Source organism: Cetorhinus maximus, chromosome 23, assembly GCF_964194155.1.
Source record: "Cetorhinus maximus chromosome 23, sCetMax3.hap1.1, whole genome shotgun sequence".
NCBI classification, from domain to species: Eukaryota; Metazoa; Chordata; class Chondrichthyes; order Lamniformes; family Cetorhinidae; genus Cetorhinus; species Cetorhinus maximus.
In genome coordinates, this window is record NC_135901.1 from 52892539 (window position 1) to 52912204 (window position 19666).

A 19666-nucleotide genomic window follows, 5' to 3' on the forward strand; every position below is an offset into this window, starting at 1 on the left:
TGTCGGGCGATGGGGGCAGAGTGTCGGGCGATTGGGGCAGAGTGTCGGGAGATGGGTACGGGGTGTCGGGAGATGGGGCAGCGGGTCGGGAGATGGGGGAGCGTGTCGGGAGATGGGGCAGTGTGTCGGGAGATGGGGCAGAGTGTCGGGAGATGGGGCAGAGTGTCGGGAGATGGGGGCAGAGTGTCGGGAGATGGCGCAGCGTGTCAAGAGATGGGGGCAGAGTGTCGGGAGATGAGGGCAGAGTGTCGGGAGATGGGGGCAGAGTGTCGGGAGATGGAGGCAGAGTGTCGGGAGATGGGGGCAGAGTGTCAAGAGATGGAGGCAGAGTGTCGGGAGATGGGGGCAGCATGTCGGGAGATGGGCACAGGGTGTCATAAGACCATAAGACATAGGAGCAGAAATTAGGCCATTCGGCCCATCGAGTCTGCCCTGCCATTCAATCATGGCTGATAAGTTTCTCAATCCCATTCTCCCGCCTTCTCCCCGTAACCTTTGATCCCCTTACCAATCAAGAACCTACCTATCTCGGTCTTAAATAGACTCAATGAGCTGGCCTCCACAGCCTTCTGTGGCAATGAATTCCATATCGGGAGATGGGCAGAGTGTCAGGAGATTGGCGCAGAGTGTCGGGAGATGGGGCAGAGTGTCAGGAGATGAGGGATAAGTGTCGGGAGATGGAGGCAGAGTGTCGGGAGATGAGGGCAGAGTGTCGGGAGATGGGGACAGAGTGTCGGGAGATGGGGGCAGAGTGTCGGGAGATGGGGGCAGAGTGTCGGGCGATTGGGGCAGAGTGTCGGGAGATGGGACAGCGTGTCGGGAGGTGGGGCAGCGTGTCGGGAGATGGGGGAGCGTGTCGGGAGATGGGGGCAGAGTGTCGGGCGATTGGGGCAGAGTGTCGGGAGATGGGACAGCGTGTCGGGAGGTGGGGCAGCGTGTCGGGAGATGGGGGAGCGTGTCGGGAGATGGGGCTGAGTGTCGGGAGATGGGGGCAGAGTGTCGGGAGATGGCGCAGCGTGTCAGGAGATGGGGCAGAGTGTCGGGAGATGGGGGCAGAGTGTCAGGAGATGGGGGCAGAATGTCGGGAGATGGGGGCAGAGTGTCGGGAGATGGGGCAGAGTGTCGGGAGATGGGGGCAGAATGTCGGGAGATGGGGGCAGAGTGTCGGGAGATGGGGCAGAGTGTCGGGAGATGGGCGCAGAATGTCGGGAGATGGGGGCAGTGTGTCGGGAGATGGGGCAGAGTGTCGGGAGATGGGGGCAGAGTGTCGGGAGATGGGGCAGTGTGTCGGGAGATGGTGCAGAGTGTCAGGAGATGAGGGCAGAGTGTCGGGAGATGGAGGCAGAGTGTCGGGAGATGGGGGCAGAGTGTCGGGCGATGGGGGCAGAGTGTCGGGAGATGGGGGCAGTGTGTCGGGCGATGGGGGCAGAGTGTCGGGCGATTGGGGCAGAGTGTCGGGAGATGGGACAGCGTGTCGGGAGATGGGGGCAGCGTGTCGGGAGTTGGGGCAGTGTGTCGTGAGATGGGGCAGAGTGTCGGGAGATGGGGGCAGAGTGTCGGGAGATGGGGCAGAGTGTCGGGAGATGGGGCAGAGTGTCTGGAGATGGGGGCAGAGTGTCGGGAGATGGGGGCAGAGATTCGGGAGATGGAGGCAGAGTGTCGGGAGATGGGGTAGTGTGTCGAAAGATGGGGGCAGAGTGCCGGGAGTTGGGGCCAGAGTGTCGGGAGATGGGGCCAGAGTGTCGGGAGATGGAGGCAGAGTGTCGGGAGATGGGGGCAGAGTGTCAAGAGATGGAGGCAGATTGTCGGGAGATGGGGGCAGCATGTCGGGAGATGGGCACAGGGTGTCATAAGACCATAAGACATAGGAGCAGAAATTAGGCCATTCGGCCCATCGAGTCTGCCCTGCCATTCAATCATGGCTGATAAGTTTCTCAATCCCATTCTCCCGCCTTCTCCCCGTAACCTTTGATCCCCTTAACAATCAAGAACCTACCTATCTCGGTCTTAAATAGACTCAATGAGCTGGCCTCCACAGCCTTCTGTGGCAATGAATTCCATATCGGGAGATGGGCAGAGTGTCAGGAGATTGGCGCAGAGTGTCGGGAGATGGGGCAGAGTGTCAGGAGATGAGGGCAGAGTGTCAGGAGATGGAGGCAGTGTGTCGGGAGATGGGGGCAGAGTGTCGGGAGATGAGGGCAGAGTGTCGGGAGATGGGGGCAGAGTGTCGGGAGATGGGGCAGAGTGTCGGGAGATGGGGGCAGAGTGTCAGGAAATGAGGCAGAGTGTCGGGAGATGGAGGCAGAGTGTCGGGAGATGGGGGCAGATTGTCGGGCGATGGGGGCAGAGTGTCGGGAGATGGGGGCAGAGTGTCGGGCGATGGGGGCAGAGTGTCGGGCGATGGGGGCAGAGTGTCGGGCGATGGGGGCAGAGTGTCAGGAGATGAGGGCAGAGTGTCAGGAGATGGAGGCAGAGTGTCGGGAGATGGGGGCAGAGTGTCGGGAGATGAGGGCAGAGTGTCGGGAGATGGGGGCAGAGTGTCGGGAGATGGGGCAGAGTGTCGGGAGATGGGGGCAGAGTGTCAGGAAATGAGGCAGAGTGTCGGGAGATGGAGGCAGAGTGTCGGGAGATGGGGGCAGATTGTCGGGCGATGGGGGCAGAGTGTCGGGAGATGGGGGCAGAGTGTCGGGCGATGGGGGCAGAGTGTCGGGCGATGGGGGCAGAGTGTCGGGCGATGGGGGCAGAGTGTCGGGCGATTGGGGCAGAGTGTCGGGAGATGGGACAACGTGTCGGGAGTTGGGGCCAGAGTGTCGGGAGATGGGGCCAGAGTGTCGGGAGATGGAGGCAGAGTGTCGGGAGATGGGGGCAGAGTGTCGGGAGATGGGGGCAGAGTGTCAAGAGATGGAGGCAGATTGTCGGGAGATGGGGGCAGCATGTCGGGAGATGGGCACAGGGTGTCATAAGACCATAAGACATAGGAGCAGAAATTAGGCCATTCGGCCCATCGAGTCTGCCCTGCCATTCAATCATGGCTGATAAGTTTCTCAATCCCATTCTCCCGCCTTCTCCCCGTAACCTTTGATCCCCTTAACAATCAAGAACCTACCTATCTCGGTCTTAAATAGACTCAATGAGCTGGCCTCCACAGCCTTCTGTGGCAATGAATTCCATATCGGGAGATGGGCAGAGTGTCAGGAGATTGGCGCAGAGTGTCGGGAGATGGGGCAGAGTGTCAGGAGATGAGGGCAGAGTGTCAGGAGATGGAGGCAGAGTGTCGGGAGATGGGGGCAGAGTGTCGGGAGATGAGGGCAGAGTGTCGGGAGATGGGGGCAGAGTGTCGGGAGATGGGGCAGAGTGTCGGGAGATGGGGGCAGAGTGTCAGGAAATGAGGCAGAGTGTCGGGAGATGGAGGCAGAGTGTCGGGAGATGGGGGCAGATTGTCGGGCGATGGGGGCAGAGTGTCGGGAGATGGGGGCAGAGTGTCGGGCGATGGGGGCAGAGTGTCGGGCGATGGGGGCAGAGTGTCGGGCGATGGGGGCAGAGTGTCAGGAGATGAGGGCAGAGTGTCAGGAGATGGAGGCAGAGTGTCGGGAGATGGGGGCAGAGTGTCGGGAGATGAGGGCAGAGTGTCGGGAGATGGGGGCAGAGTGTCAGGCGATGGGGGCAGAGTGTCGGGCGATGGGGGCAGAGTGTCGGGCGATGGGGGCAGAGTGTCGGGCGATTGGGGCAGAGTGTCGGGAGATGGGACAACGTGTTGGGAGATGGGGCAGCGTGGCGGGAGATGGGGGAGCGTGTCGGGAGATGGGGCAGAGTGTCGGGAGATGGGGGCAGAGTGTCAGGAGATGGGGCAGAGTGTCAGGAGATGGGGGCAGAGTGTCGGGAGATGGGGGCAGAGTGTCGGGAGATGGGGCAGAGTGTCAGGAGATGGGGGCAGAGTGTCAGGAGATGAGGGCAGAGTGTCGGGAGATGGGGGCAGAATGTCGGGAGATGGGGGCAGAGTGTCGGGAGATGGGGCAGTGTGTCGGGAGATGGGGCAGAGTGTCGGGAGATGGGGGCAGAGTGTCGGGAGATGGGGGCAGAGTGTCGGGTGATGGGGGCAGAGTGTCTGGAGATGGGGGCAGAGTGTCGGGAGATGGGGCAGTGTGTCGGGAGATGGGGCAGAGTGTCGGGAGATGGGGGCAGAGTGTCGGGAGATGGGGGCAGAATGTCAGGAGATGGGGGCAGAGTGTCGGGAGATGGGGCAGAGTGTCGGGAGATGGGGGCAGAGTGTCGGGAGATGGGGACAGAGTGTCGGGAGATGGGGGCAGAGTGTCGGGTGATGGGGGCAGAGTGTCGTGAGATGGGGGCAGAGTGTCGTGAGATGGGGGCAGAGTGTCGTGAGATGGGGGCAGAGTGTCGTGAGATGGAGGCAGAGTGTCGTGAGATGGAGGCAGAGTGTCGTGAGATGGAGGCAGAGTGTCGGGAGATGGGGGCAGAGTGTCGGGAGATGGGGGCAGAGTGTCGGGAGATGGGGGCAGAGTGTCAAGAGATGGAGGCAGAGTGTCAAGAGATGGAGGCAGAGTGTCGGGAGATGGGGGCAGAGTGTCAAGAGATGGAGGCAGAGTGTCGGGAGATGGGGGCAGAGTGTCGGGAGATGGGGGCAGAGTGTCGGGAGATGGGGGCAGAGTGTCGGGAGATGGTGCAGAGTGTCGGGAGATGGGGGCAGAGTGTCGGGAGATAGGGGCAGAGTGTCGGAAGATGGGGCAGAGTGTCGGGAGATGGGGCAGAGTGTCGGGAGATGGGGCAGAGTGTCGGGAGATGGGACAGAGTGTCGGGCGATGGGACATATACTGTCCATGTTTCTCATCCTCATAATTTACAACACTATTCCTGATGTTCATCAGCTGCCTCACTTTCTTTCCCATTAATTCCATTTGCTGATCTATCAGTAATGGACTTGCTGCCATCTCGAACAAAACTGTTTTCACCACTAAGGCTCCGCTGGTATTTAATAGTCTTTATGACATCATCGCACTGGGACTGGATGACATCATCGCACTGGGACTGGATGACATCATAAGAGTCCATTGTTTCTTAATGACCCACATCAATAACAAGAGGAAATATTAATAAACCTGAGCACATGATCTAGGCTGACACTCCAGGGTGACACTGAGGGACTGCTGCACTGTCAGAGACAGCATCCTTCACATGGAACTTGTGGAGACTCTGATCACAATCTTCCAATCCTCCTTATATAGTAGTAGTGTCAAAGGACTGACAGATTGTAAATGTTACACCCCTGCTCAAAAACACAGCAATTCCAGGACAATCAGCTTCACATTAATGGTGGGAAAGGCTGGAGACAATAATCCAGGACAAAATCAATTTGCATTTGGAAAAGTATTGGTTATTTCCAGCATTTTCTGTTTTTAACACTGATACTTCCCTGGATCCCAAGGCGCTCTGGGAGGTTTAAGGAGCTGGAACGTATCCATGAGAGTAACCAAAGGTCTGAGAACTGAAAGAATCTAGAGTTAAGAGAGGAGAAAAGATCCAATAATGGAGCCATTAGGAATAGGACATCAATCAGTCTCCTCTTATTATTGGATCTTTTCTCCTCTCTTAACCTGGAGAAATCAAGGACTCGACATTCTGAGAGTTTGAAACAAAACTGATTTATTTAACAGACATCAAGATATTAAACTTTAGCCCAGTTACAGGGATTATTAACATCAATAGAAACAAACCACAACTATCAGAATGAACATGGTTCAGTTCCGGATGTGATTAACAGCAGCAATAACAGCAGAATCCAACCTCTGCAGACACTTGTGAACTCACTGCTGTCTGAGTAGGTGGGATGACCAAGTGAATCCCTTCCTACATTCGGAGAAGGTGAACAGCATCTCCCCAGTGTGAACTCGCTGGTGTCTCAACAGGTTGGATAAATGAGTGAATCCCTTTCCACACTCGGAGCAGGTGAACGGCCTGTCCCCAAGGTGTACTGTGTACACTGAGGTGGAATGAAGGTTGAATCTCTTTATACAGGAAGTGCAGCTGAAAGGCCTCTCCTTGTGTGAATTCACTGGTGTTTCAGCAGGATGGATAACTGAGTGAATCCCCTCCCACACTGGGAGCAGGTGAATGGTCTCTCCCCAGTGTGAACTCGCTGGTGTCTCAGCAGGTTGGATGAGTGAGTGAATTTCTTCCCACACACAGAGCAGGTGAATGGATTCTCTCCAGTGTGAATTCGCTGGTGTCTCAGCAGGCTTGATGACTGAGTGAATCCCTTCCCACAGTTGGAGCAGGTGAAAGGCCTCTCTCCAGTGTGAATTCGCTCGTGTACTTTGAGGTTCGATGAAATGCTGAATCTCTTTCCACAGGAAGTACAACTGAATGGACTCTCCTCAGTGTGAATTCGCTGGTGCTTCAGCAGGTCAGAGGACCCAGTGAATCTTTTCCCACATACCCTGCAGATGAACAGCCGCTCCCCAGTGTGACTGCGTCGATGGATTTCCAGTTTGGATGGACAATTGAATCCTTTCTCACAGTCCTTACATTTCCATGGTTTCTCCATGGTCCAGGTGTCCCTGTGTCTCTCCAAGTTTGATAATCAGTTGAAGCCTCATCCACACTGAGAACACGTGTACAGTTTCTCCCCACTGTGAATGGTGTGATGTTATTTCAGGCTGTGCAACTGGTTAAAGCTCTTTCCAGTCAGTGCAGTGGGATACTCTCACTCGGGTGTGTGTGTGTGTCTCGGTGCTTTTCCAGTCACACTGATGTTTGAAATCTTTCCCTACAGACAGAACAGACAAACGTTTCTCCGTCCACATTCAAAGGTGATGATATTCAAGTCCTGATGAATCGAGTGACTGCGTCAGATCTTGATGTGATGTTTGGTTTGAGTTTCCTGCCTGAAAATCTTCCCCTTCTAATTATCTGTAAAAGGAGTTTATAAAAGTTATCACTGTAAGAACAGGATATAAATTCAGAGCAGACAATTCTAGTTTCTATGAAACATTTTTTCCTCTCTTGTTCCCACAAAGCTGCAAATCCCTGTCCCACACACTCTCCCTCCTCCCTGTGCTAAAATCCAGACAGAGTTTTGGACAATTCTTTCTGTATCTTTTTAACAAATTTCTCCAACTGGAGTTGACAATATGTCTGATCATTCACTTCAGTGATTACTCGTGACAAAACATTAATCTGAAACCCCCTGACTAATCATACAGGATAGCAGATGTTAACCTTGTGTCCAAAACTTACTGTGTGGAGATTTAATGAGCGATTATGAAGGTGGTTTCTCCCAATGTCCCAGAGTTTCCTTCCTTCCTTCTCTCCCTCTCTAATTAAATTAAAACTGGGATCAGTCTCATGGCCCATTCTGGTTCCTGCTTCTCTTCCTGATGACTAATTAACTCCAATTAAACACTGAGAAGACTGAAGACACTGTTTTCAGTCCCTGCTCCAATCTCCATTTCCCAGATACCAACTCCATCCCTCTCCCTGGGAACAGTGTGAGATTAAACCAGTCTGTTCACAACCTCGGTGTTACATTTGATCTCGACATGAGCTGCTGACCTCATGTCTGTGCCATCACTATGATCACCTGTTTTCACCTCCGTAATATCACCCGACCTCACCCCTGTCTCAGGAGTGTCTCATCTGCTGCTGAAACCCTTATCACGGCCATTTTTACCTCCAGACTGGACCATTCCAACACACAGCTGGCTGGACTCCCACATTCTACCCTCTGGAACCTTGAAGACATCCATATTTCTGCTGTCTGTGTCTTCACTCACAGCTAGGCCCATTCCCTGACCTTCCTTGGCTCCTGTTCAAGCAGCAACTTGATATTAAAATTCTCATCCTTCTTTTCAAATCCCCCAATGGCCTCCTCTCTGTGGCTCCTGCAGACCCACAACGCTCTATGATATCTGCACTGCTCTAATTCTAGCATTCCCTCTTTTAATTGCTCCACCATTAGTGTCCGTGCCTTCAGTTCCCTCGACCCCAAGCTCTGAGATTCTCTCCCTCTGTCTACCACACTTTCCCCCTTTAAGACAATTGAGTATTAATAAAAAAAGACATTCTGTTAAAACATTTTACCTTGTACTCATCAGGATAGAGGGAAGAATACTAAATTTCAAAAATTATCAGTCAGGCTAGTAATGTGGCTCACTTACACTTGCTAGAAGCTACGTATGTTCATCCACAGGGACCTGTCCTCTGCAGGCAGAAGGAACAAGTCCAGGCACGGGGTCTTTTGTGGAATTAAACAAAAGCAGAGGGGATGACAGCTCCTGGCTGTATTGTCCATGGCAACAACCAATCAGAGCCGACGGGCCAACCAATCAGCACCCTTTTCTCGTGCAGTATAAATTGTGGTTCCCTTTGAAATTTGGGATTCTTGCGTCTGTCCTGGTGAGTGCAACAAGAAAAACTTTGACAGCTTGTCTCTTTTTTCGTTAATAATCAAATTCTGTACAAACAAGCAACTATTTAAGTATTTTGGTCACCTTGTGTGTCTGAATGTTATACTTTATTTTATGATTTCCTGTGAAGCTCACTGGGATGATGTATGATGTTAATAGAAGTTGTTGTTGTTTCTGACTGTTACCCTGATCTCCTGTTTTACAACAACCCATTGATTTCACACCAAACTCTATCTCTGATTTATTGTCCTTCCTGCGGGTCATTCATCCGGGTCTGCAACCTCTGTAAAGATGGCGCCCACGCATGCTCCCTGTTGGACATTGCCACTTACAAAGATGGTGACCGCACATGCGCTCTGCTGCTTCTTGCCCCCTATAAAGATGGTAACCACACATGCGCTCTGCTGCACCTTGCCCCCTATGAAGTTGGCGGCCGTTAACTCTGGCCTACTTTTGGAGAAATGGCCTAATCTGTGTTTGGAAGGATGGTTCCTTATTGAGGGTTTAGGATAGAGACCGTGAATTCATAAAGCCTCCCAACTCACCCGCCAGCCCTATCTATGCTCACGGGTTTGTTTTTCCAGGTCTCAGTCCGCACTCGGTCTTTGTAAATCCCGCATTTTAAATCCGCTCGCACCAGCTCTCCTCACGCCAGATTTCACGCTCTGCGCATGCTCCAGCACACAATGATTGACGGCAGCTCCGGACCAATAGGCACAGGGGGCGGGAATGGAGGACCAACGGGAGCGGCTGTTCCTCCGGTCAATCGGAGTAAATAAGGGGCGTGGCCGGGTTTGAATTGGAGCATGCGCAGCGCGGGTGGGAATCGGGATCAAGGCAGTCAGGTGAAAGTCCAGCGGGTGAGAAAGGGCCGAGTGCAGGAGAGGAATGGAGCCGGAGGGTGGACTGGGAGGATTCACAAACACCCGGTGTAGGACTCCAAACCCGGATTACAAACTCCCGGAGCCCAGTTTACACCGAGTGTTTGGAAACTCCTTTTACAGGGGGGTTAGAAGGGGAGGATTTACACACAGCAAACTCCAACCCAGAGAAATGTTTGTCTCTTAATTTCTATCCTGGACTGACAGGGATGGATTTTTATAGTCTCCTTTGTACAGGATTTTCAATGGGACGGATTTGCAGATGGGAAACTCAAACGAAACATCACATCAAGATCTGACAGAGTCACTCGATTCCTCAGGTCCTGAATATCATCGGACTTTGATTGTGGAAGGAAAAAGGTTTGTTCTGTTTGTGGGAAAAGCACCGACATTTTCAAAATCCTGGTTAGACTGCATCTGAACCACTGTAATAAAAATAAATAATGCTGGAAGTACTCAGCAGGCCTGGCAGCATCTGTGGAGAGAAACAGAGTTAATGTTTCGAGTCAACATGAGCTTTCATCAGGACAGGAATACTGTGTTCAGTTCTGGGCAATATAAGACTATATTGGCCTTAGTGGGAGTGCAGTGCAGATGTACCTGAATAACAACTGGACTCCAAGGGTTAAATTATGAGGAGTGGTCAAACAAATGCATCAGAGTAATTACAGCACAGAAAGAGGCCATTCAGCCCATTGAGTCCATGCCAGCTCTCTGTAGAGCAGTCCAGTCTGTCTCATTGCCCCGCTGTGTCTTCAACCCCCTGCATGTTTATTTCTCTTAAATGCTGGTCCAATTTCATTTTAAAGCATTGATCATGTCTGCTTCCAGCCTGCTCGTAGGCAGTGAGTTCTAGGTTATTACCACATGTTGTGTAAAATATTCCTCCCTGCATTTGCCCTGTATCTATTGCCCATAACCTTCAATATGTGTCCCCCTAATCCTTGTATCATCACCAGATGGAAACAACATTTTCTTTGTCCACCTTATCTTAACCTGTCACAATCTTGTTCACCTCTAACAAATCTCCCCTCAACTCTGTAACTCCAAGAAGAACAACTTCATCTTCTCCAATCTCCCTTTGTAACCGAATTCCCTTTGTCCTGGAACCATTCTGGTAAATCTCCTCCACATCCTCTCAAGGACCCTCACCCCTGTCCTAAAGTGTGGAGACCAGAACTGGATGCAATACTCCTGTTGTGACCTAACCAGAGCTTTATAATGAGTCAGCTTATTTTCCCTATGTTTATACACATTAAATCTGCTTATGAAGCCCACGATCTCATATATTTTGCGAACTGCTCTCTCAATATGTCCTTTCGCCTTCAAATGTGTATGCACATCAACCCCCAGTTCCCCCAGTCCCTAAACACCCTGTACCATTGAGTACCCTATTCATTCTGCCAATATTCATCATCTCACTGTGAGGTTTGTATTCCCTGGAATTTAGAAGATTGAGGAGGATTTTCTCGAAGTTTTCATGATATAAATTAGAAATGGTGTGGTAAATAGAGGGGAACAATTTCCATTGGTTGGGGAATCCAGGACTGAGGAACATAGTCTAAAAATTATAGCCAGACCTTTCAGGAGCGAGATTAGGAAAATCCTCTTCAGGTAAAGTTGGGAGAAGTTTGGAATTCTCTTCCTGAATTGGCAGTACATGCTTGATCAATGTTCAGTTTCAATCTGGCATTGATAGATCCTTCCTAACACAAGGTATAAATCAAGGGACAGGAGACAAAGGGTCACAGATCAGCCATGATCTGATTGCATGGTGAGACAGGCTCGAGGGGCTAAATGGCCAACTCCTAGAACCATTGAAACTTAGAGCACAGAAGGGGGCCATTCAACCCTTTGTGCTTATGTTGTCTCTTTGAAAGAGCAGTTGTGTTTCGTCCCACCCACCCACTTTCTGTTTGTAACCCTGTAAGTTCCTCAATCCCAAATCCCTGTCAACTCCCTTTTAAAATTCCTGATAGAATCAGGTTCCAGCACCTTTCCAGGTAGAATGTTCCAGATCCTGACAACTCGCTGTTGGTGCAGAAACTGCTGAACTCGATGTTGAGTCCAGAAGGTTGTAAAGTGCTGAATTGAAAGATGAGCAGCTGTTCCTCGACCTCCAGTTGAGCTTCATTGGAACATAGGGGTCAGAGTGGGAGTGTGGCGGAGAATTAAAATGACAAGTGACCGGAAGCTCAGGGTCAAGCTCAAAGACTGAACGGAGGTTGTTCCACAAAGTGATCACCCAATCTGTGTTTGGTCTTCCCAATGTAGAGCAGACCGCCTCATGAGCAATGAATACAGTAACTAAATTGGAAGAAGTACAAATAAATTACTGTTTGGTTTAATCTTGCACAACCTTGAGAACAGCCTGAAGAAAGATACTTTACTTGAAGAATAAAGGTTAAAATATAATTACATTGTCTCTCTCAGGGTGTAATCCAAGAACAACACCTTGTATTCACAGGAAGGGTTGTGGGGCTGGAGGAGGTTACAGAGATACTGAGGATCAGGTTGACATTGTCTATATCACCGGTGTCAAATTCATTTTCCATGGTGGCTCTGATCCAATATCCTGACACTGGGTGAGGGCAACATTCAGCAGAATTTATAAAAATGGAACTAGATACAAATAAACTATATCAGTATTTACTTACACCTCGATTTTATTTATTGTTCCTGCTGCTCCCGGTACCTGGCATCTCTTCGCTTGAACCATCACATCAACACTCAGGGCAAATGACTGGGCTGAGGCCTGTCTCAGATAAAAACACGAGGACCACTTGTCACCACAGAATCATAGAAATTATAGCACAGAGGAGGCCATTCAGCCCATCATGTCTGTACTGGCTGAAAATGAGGCATCCAGTCTAATCCCGCTTCCCAGCTCTTGGTCCATAATCCTTTAGGTTACAGAACATCCAGTGTATATCCCAGTACTTTTTAAATCTGTGTATTTCTGCCTCTACCACCCTTTCAGTCAGTGAGTTCCAAGTCCCACCACCCTCTGGGTAAAAGCATTATTGAACTCCCCTCTAATCGTTCCACTAATTACTTTAAATCTCTATCCTCTTGGTTCTGACCTCTGTAAATGAAATAGGTCCTTCCTATCTAGGACCCTCATAATTTTTACACCTCAATTAAATCTCCCCTCTTCCTCCTCTGTCCCAAAGAAAACAACCCCAGCCTGTCCAATCTTTCCTCAGAGTTAAAATTCTGCAATCCTGCCAACATCTAGGTAAATCTCCTCTGCGCCTGCTCTAGTGTGATCACATCTTTCCTGTAATGTGCTGACTACAACTGGACTCAGTACTCTAGCTGTGCTCTAACTAATGTTTTTTCATAGTTCTAGAATAACTGCACTCTCACCTTCCATTAACTTTAATGTGATGGAAATCTAAGCGGCTGGAATCTGTCAGCATTTGAAAGATATTTACAAATGATTCGAGGGTTTCTTACAGTTGGGATCTTTCTCTGTTCTGTCCATTCGAGGTGTCAGATAACAGACTTGCTCCTGGGAATATCGAGGTGGTGTTTTGGACCGTGATGTGTTTCCTTGTTCATCCTGTTGACTCTAAATGGTGAATCTTGTGGATTCAGACATCAAATAATCAAGCTCACAACAACAGATTGTCTCACGCTGACTTTATTAACAGCACCACCGTAATACAGACAGGATATAGTTCCCCGATCCAGAGAACAGGGATAATGTTGGGTTAGACTCCTCATTGTTCGAGTGCCCAAACTGTAAATGATTTAATCATTTCCTGTGGGTCCTCTCCTGACTGAAGAGTTCGGTGTGGGATCAACAATGACATCCACAGAACTGACCGTTCATATTGTTGGTGGTGCTTGGGTTAACTTCTGCAGCTGTGCCACCTCTGACCTTCCTCTGGGCACGTCGGATGTTGAGTTTGGTGTAGATTGTCCTCGAAACACGCTGAACCAAATTTCAGTGCTTGCCTCCACATATACACTCATAGACGTTTAGAACACAGAAGAAGGCCATTCGGCCCATTGTGTCCACGCTGCTCACAAAGTTCTGACTAACTAATCCCATTATCCAGCGCTTGGCCCATGGCCCTGGAGGTTAAGGCAACGCAAGTGAATATTTAAATATGTCTTAAATATTACAAGAGTTTCTGACTCAACCACCTAAATCATTTACACCCTTTCAGGCAGTGAGTTCTAGACTCCCACTACCCTCTGGGTGAAAAAACAATTCTCCTGAACTCCCCTCTTAGCCTTCTACCTCTTACCTTAAATCTGTGCCCCCCAGTTATTGACCCCTCTACTAATGGAAAAAGTGCCTTCCTATCCACCCAACTATGCCCCTCATAATCTTATAAACCTCTATCAGGTCCCCTTCGCTGCTCTTGGGAAAACAACCTCAGCCTATCCAATCTTTCCTCATAGCTCAGACCCTCCAGCCCGGCCAGTATCCTGGTAAATCTCCTCTGCACCCTCTCCAGTCCTATAATGTGGAGACCAGAACTCGGCCGGTCAACTGCTGTGTTTTCCGAGGAGAGACGGTCTGCAATGCAGGAGTTTGTGAGGCTCTTTTTTATTTTGTCCTTGTATCGGTTGTACTGACCATCTTGATGTTGTTTGTCCGGAGACAGTTCCCCATGGAAGATCATTTTGAGAATTCTGTGATTGTCCATGTGGGAAACATGGCCTGGCTATCGAAGCTGAATTTTCTGGAGGATGGTCTCCAAGCTGTTGAACCCAGCGTGTTGGAGATCCTCGTTATTTGTGATTTTTGTCCTGCCATCTAATTCTCAGGATGGACCTCGGGTGTCTTTGCTGGAAGTGTTCCAGAGCTTTAATGTGGCTCCAAGAGCAGACCCAGGATTCTGCTCCATACAGCAGGGTGGTCAGGACAATGGCCTGGTAAAATTTGATTTTAGTTTTCAGTTTAATGCTATGCTGCTTCCAGACAGATAATACCATGGATTTAGACTAGATTGCAGAAGAGTTCACGGGATATACAGCAGAGAACCAGGCCATTCAGCCCAATCAGTCCATGCTGGTGTTTAGGCTCCACTCAAGCCTCCTCCCATTTTCTCTCATCTAAATCTACCAATGTAATCATCTATTCCCTTCTTTCTCATAGAGCTATCCATTTTCCCCTGAAATGCACCTATTTTATTCACTTCCTGATGCAAATTCTATGCAATTCACCCCTGTCCCGAGAGGATGGGTCTTTGGCCCAGTGCCGAGTGGAAGGGAGGGAAGCAGCAGAGGCAGCTGATCGGATTGTCTCAATCTTAGTGACAAAGAAGCTCCATGAGCTTCTCACACTTGTTGTTGGTGGTGAGGATGGAGGTGACAGGGGAGAGTCAGAGTCTTTCAAAAGGAACTAACTTGTGCTAAAGGTACTAAAAAGACTCAATACGCTGTCTTTAACACACAGCACTTCAATAATACAAATGGCCCCCTATAACTGGGCTGGGGTTTATGAAGATCAACAGAAACCGACCCCAATGAACATAGTTCAGTCCTGGATGTGATTATCAGCAAATCCCAATCACTGTAGTTACTTGTGAACGTGTTGGTGCCTCAGCAGGTTGGATGATCGAGTGAATCCCTTCCCACACTCCATACAGGTGAACGGTCTCTCCCCAGTGTGAATTCTCTGGTGTACCGTGAGGTCAGATGACCATCTGAACCCAGTCCCACAGTGAGAGCACCCAAATGGTCTCTCGTCAGTGTGAACACGTTGATGGGACATCAGGTTCCCGGAACTTTTAAAACACTTCCCGCAGTCTGGGCATCTAAAAGTTTTCTCTCCAGTGTGAACCCGCTGGTGTTTCAGCAGGTTGGATGGATCAATGAATCCCTTACCACACTTGGAGCAGGTGAACGGCCTCTCCCCAGGGTGAATTCGCTGGTGTCTCAGCAGGCTGGATAACTGAGTGAATCTCTTCCCACACTCTGAGCAGGTGAATGGTCTTTCCCCAGTGTGAGTGTGTTGGTGTCTCAGCAGGTTAGATACACTAATGAATCCCTTCCCACACTCAGACCAGTTGAATGGCCTCTCCCACGTGTGAATTCGCTGATGTGCCAGGAGGTGGTGTAACTGAGTGAATCCCTTCCCACACTCGGAGCAGGTGAACGGTCTCTCCCCAGTGTGACTGCGTCGATGAGTTTCCAGGTCAGATGGGTAAGTGAATCCCTTCCCACAGTCCCAACATTTCCATGGTTTCTCATCGCTATGACTGCATTTATGTTTTGACAGGCCAGATGATCGGCTGAAGCCTCGTTCACACACAGAATACGTGTACGGTATCTCCCCACTGTGAACAGTGCTTTTTCCTTCCATGTTCAAAATCTGAAGATATTCAGTTTACGATAAATTGGGCGGCGCAGTCAGCTCCTGATGTGATGTTTGGGTTTCAGTTTCCTGACTGCAAATCCTCCTCTTCTAATCCCCTGTGAAATTGATTTTAAACAGAAAAAAGGGAGTGAGAGAGAACCCACAAAAACACAAAGGCAGGTTGTGAAATTGAGCTGAATGAATCTGGTCATTTGTGGGGCCGGCACTAGGGATAAGTGACCATGAAAGCTGGTGGATTGTTGTAAAAACCCAACTGGTTCACTCATGGCCTTCAGGAATTGGAACCTGCCACCCAGTCTGGATCTACACTGGCCTCTATGGAAAGAGAGAGTGAGAGAGAGAGAGAGAGAAAAAGAGGTAGGTAGCGCAGGAGGTGAAGGAGATAGATTGTTTGTATCTATAACATAAGCAGAACTTCGACAGAATCTTCCAATCCCTCAACCTCCACCCCCAGAAGGACCAGGGTAGCAAGTGTATGTGAGCATCATCGCCTCCAAGTTCCCCTCCAAGTCACACACCGTCCTGACCTGTCTGACGCACTCCCGGCCGGCCTCCCACTTTCAACCTCCCTGTAACCTTGAGGTCATCCAAAACTCTGCTGCCCGTGTGCTTACTCACACCAAGTCTTGTTCACCCATCACCCCTGCGCTCACTGACCTACAAAAGCACCGGGTTAAGAAGCACCTTCATTTTAAAATTCTCATCCACTTTTTGAAATTCCATGTTGCTCTCACCCCTCCCTATCACTGTAATCCAGCCTCACAACGCTCTGAGATGTTTGTGCTCCTTTCGTTCTGACCTGCTGAGCATTTTGTCAGTTTCCATGGCCCCAAGCTCTGGAATTTTCTCCCCAAACCTCTCTTCCTCTCTACTTGATTTTTCTCCTTTAAGACACTGCTTAAAACCTACCTCTTTGACCAAACGTTTGGTCACCTGCCCTAATATCTCCTTATTTGGCTCAGTGTCAAACCTTGCTTTTAACCTTTCTGTGAAATGCTTGGAACATTGTCTTACATTGAAAGTGCCATATAAATCCAAATTGTTGTTGTTGATTTGGACAAATATCACTGTTCCTTCATCATCACTGGGTGAATAACCTGTAACTCCTTACCTAACAGCATTGTGGGAGCACATTCACCACATGGACTGCAGCGGTTTAAGAAGGTCAAACATCATCTTCCCCACAGGTAACTGGGGATCACAATAGATGCTGGAATCTGTGGAGAGAGACAGAGTTAACGTTTCAAGGTTTGCAGAATGATTTTACTAAATTCATGTGGGCATCACTGGCTAGGCCAGCATTCAGAGGGCAGTTAAAAGTCAACCACTGCTGTGGTCTGGAGGCATGTGTAGGCCAAGACTAAGGACGGCAGATTTCCTTCCCTAAAGGGCATTAGGGAACCAGGTGGGTTTTTTACGACAATCATCATTGGTCATCATTAGACTTTTAATTCTAGATTTTTTTTATGGAATTGGAATTCCACCATCTGCCATGACAGGATTTGAATCCGGGTCCCCAGGATATTGCCCTGGGTCTCTGGATTACTCGTCCAGTGACAATATCACTACACCATCGCCTCCTCTCAGGGAGTAAAAATGGTGCCGAATTTGATGGTCACTATAAGCTCAGAAGTGGAATAGAAATGGACTAAAGGTCAGGAAAAGCAATTCCTGACTGTGAAAGATACTGTGAGAAGATAAAGCTGGGAAGCCAGCAGCACATGGTCGGATGTTGAAAACCAAACATCACATCAGGATCTGACTGCGCCGCCCAATTTATCAGAAACAGAATATCATTGGGTTTTGAACATGGACAGTGGTGGAAACATCATTTAGACACAATCGACAGAAGTAACAGTAAAATACTAAACATAACTCAAATACATCCATTATTAGAGACAGGGGAAGTTAAAAGCTGGCAGAGAAGTGATCAGGGAGGGCAGAGGTGAAACAGATCAATGGATGAACATGGATTCAGATCCACAGTAAAGGAGTCATACCAGCCCCAGAGCCATGGAGCCTCTCACAGATAACAGAGCATAGAACTAAAAGCTCTACATTGTAGGTGGATGGTGAAAAATAGTCAACTCTGAAACAGTTTCAGTTTTCAACTTTAAACTCTCCTGCTGGATTCTGCAGCTGGAAAGATATCAGAAACACTGGAGTCAGAGAAAAATCTTCCAATGAGGAAATACCCAGGGAGCCGGGTGATGTCACCGTGTAATTGTCGATGTGCGATGATGTCACAGGCACGAAAACAGAACATCTGGATCTGTGCAAACCAATGATCACCAGACATTGTGAAGGATGTGAGGGTACACAGGAGATTAACCAGAATGGTTCAAGAGATGAGGGGATTTAACTGTAAGATGAGGTTGGAGAAACTGGGGTTGTTCTCCTTGGAGTAAAGGAGATTGAGGGAAGATTTGATAGAGGTGTACAGGATTATGAAAGGTAGTTAAATAAAAGCTGTTCCCATTAGCTGATTATGAAAGGATTAAGCGACAGAGTTTTAAGATTTTGGGAATGGGAATTGGATGCCAGGAAGAGATTTTTTTTACCCAGTGACTGGTAATGACCTGGAACACAATGCTTACATTCAAAGGCTGATAATATTCAGGTCCTGATGAATCAAGTGACTTTCAGATTTTGGCGTGATGTTTGGTTTTGGTTTCTCAGCTCCCTCGAGTTTGCCCTCCTCTTCTATCATCCTGTAAATAGAGTTCACAAAATCCATCACTGTCAATCCCGAACATAAATTCAGAAAGGCCAAACGTTTCTCTTGGTTTGAGTTTGCTGTGTGTAAATCCTCCCCTTCTAACCCCCTGTAAAAGGAGTTTCCAAAATCCATCCCTGTGAGTCCAGGATAGAAATTCACAACATTCTCTCCTCCTGCTACCTGGACCAGGATGACCGCGCATGCGCCCTTCTGCACATTGCCCCCTATAAAGATGGCGGTCGTTACACCGGGCCTGGCGAAGGGAGAATTCCAGACTTTTTCGGTCCGTTCTCTGCAAACCCAAGACCGGTACCTTGTTATTTGGGTCTGCAGCCTGCACTGTGTCTTTATGAAGCCTCCCTGCCCACTCCGCTGGCTCCATTCCTCCTCACACACCCACTAAATCTGTTAGTTTGCTCCACTCGACATTCTCTCACCCGCTCTGAGCAGCTTCAGTCACAAACCAGCACTGCGCATGCTCATGAAACAGACGAAATGCGCATGCCCCACCACACACTCAGCACTGCGCACGCGCAGGGAGCTGCTGGAGTGAGGATCGGGCATATTCTGTCTCGCAGTGAAACCTGGGTCTCCGCTCCGCCATTGAAAAATCATATTGTAGAACAGAAACCTATGTCCTGTAATCAGAATACGATGTGTGACATAGGGGCAAGGCATAAAATTGTTGAATCAATTGACGCAGCGGTCAAATTGCTCAGGGCTCTACCACAATTCTCTCCTGGATATAATGATCCTATAGTTAAATCTGAACTCAGTGCAATCTCAGCAGATGGGGTGAGCTCGTGACTTTTCCCCCTATACGTGGAACATTTAAACTGTGTCATGCTAGTAACAATTCTCTGATTGTGGATCAAATCCTTTGATCTTTTAAAGTTGGAGTGTTAAGTTGTGGGAAAACTGAATAAAGCCCTTTGCACACGTGAAGTATCTGAATGGTCTCGCACCAGCAAGACTGTGTTGCTGTGTCAGTAAATGGGATGAGAGTGAATTACTTTCCAATTCCAGTTGGTGAACAATCTGTTTACAGTGTGAATTTACCTACACATTTTCAGCTCAGACATGATCTCGAAATCTACTGGTAATGGGTTGCACATTCTTAGCACTACATAAGAAAAAGGAGCAGGATTCGGCCCCTCAATCCTGCTCCGCTATTTAATAAGATCATGGCTGATCTGATAGTCACCTGATATCTGTACCTCACCTATCTCCGATAACCTGTCACCCCCTTGCTTGCCAAGAATATATCCACCTCTGCCTTAAAAATATTTAAAGACTCTGCTTCCAG

The 19666-nt window shown here is 49.1% G+C and overlaps 1 protein-coding gene and 1 long non-coding RNA gene across 2 annotated transcripts in view; both read right to left on the reverse strand.

Moving 5' to 3' along the window:
• Nucleotides 1-6559, reverse strand: part of LOC144698559 (uncharacterized) — a 30307-nt gene extending 23748 nt beyond the window's left edge. The window contains exon 1 of the mRNA XM_078570491.1: nucleotides 6101-6559. Coding sequence (XP_078426617.1) covers nucleotides 6101-6559 — 459 coding nt within the window. The remainder of the gene's footprint in view (nucleotides 1-6100) is intronic.
• A 314-nt stretch (nucleotides 6560-6873) lies between these two features.
• Nucleotides 6874-18518, reverse strand: LOC144698355 (uncharacterized). The gene is made up of 3 exons (XR_013580509.1): nucleotides 18239-18518; nucleotides 16753-16858; nucleotides 6874-6924 (listed from the first exon to the last, which is right to left on the reverse strand). It is a non-coding gene; the product is annotated as an uncharacterized LOC144698355 (long non-coding RNA).
• Nucleotides 18519-19666: the final 1148 nt, after the last annotated feature.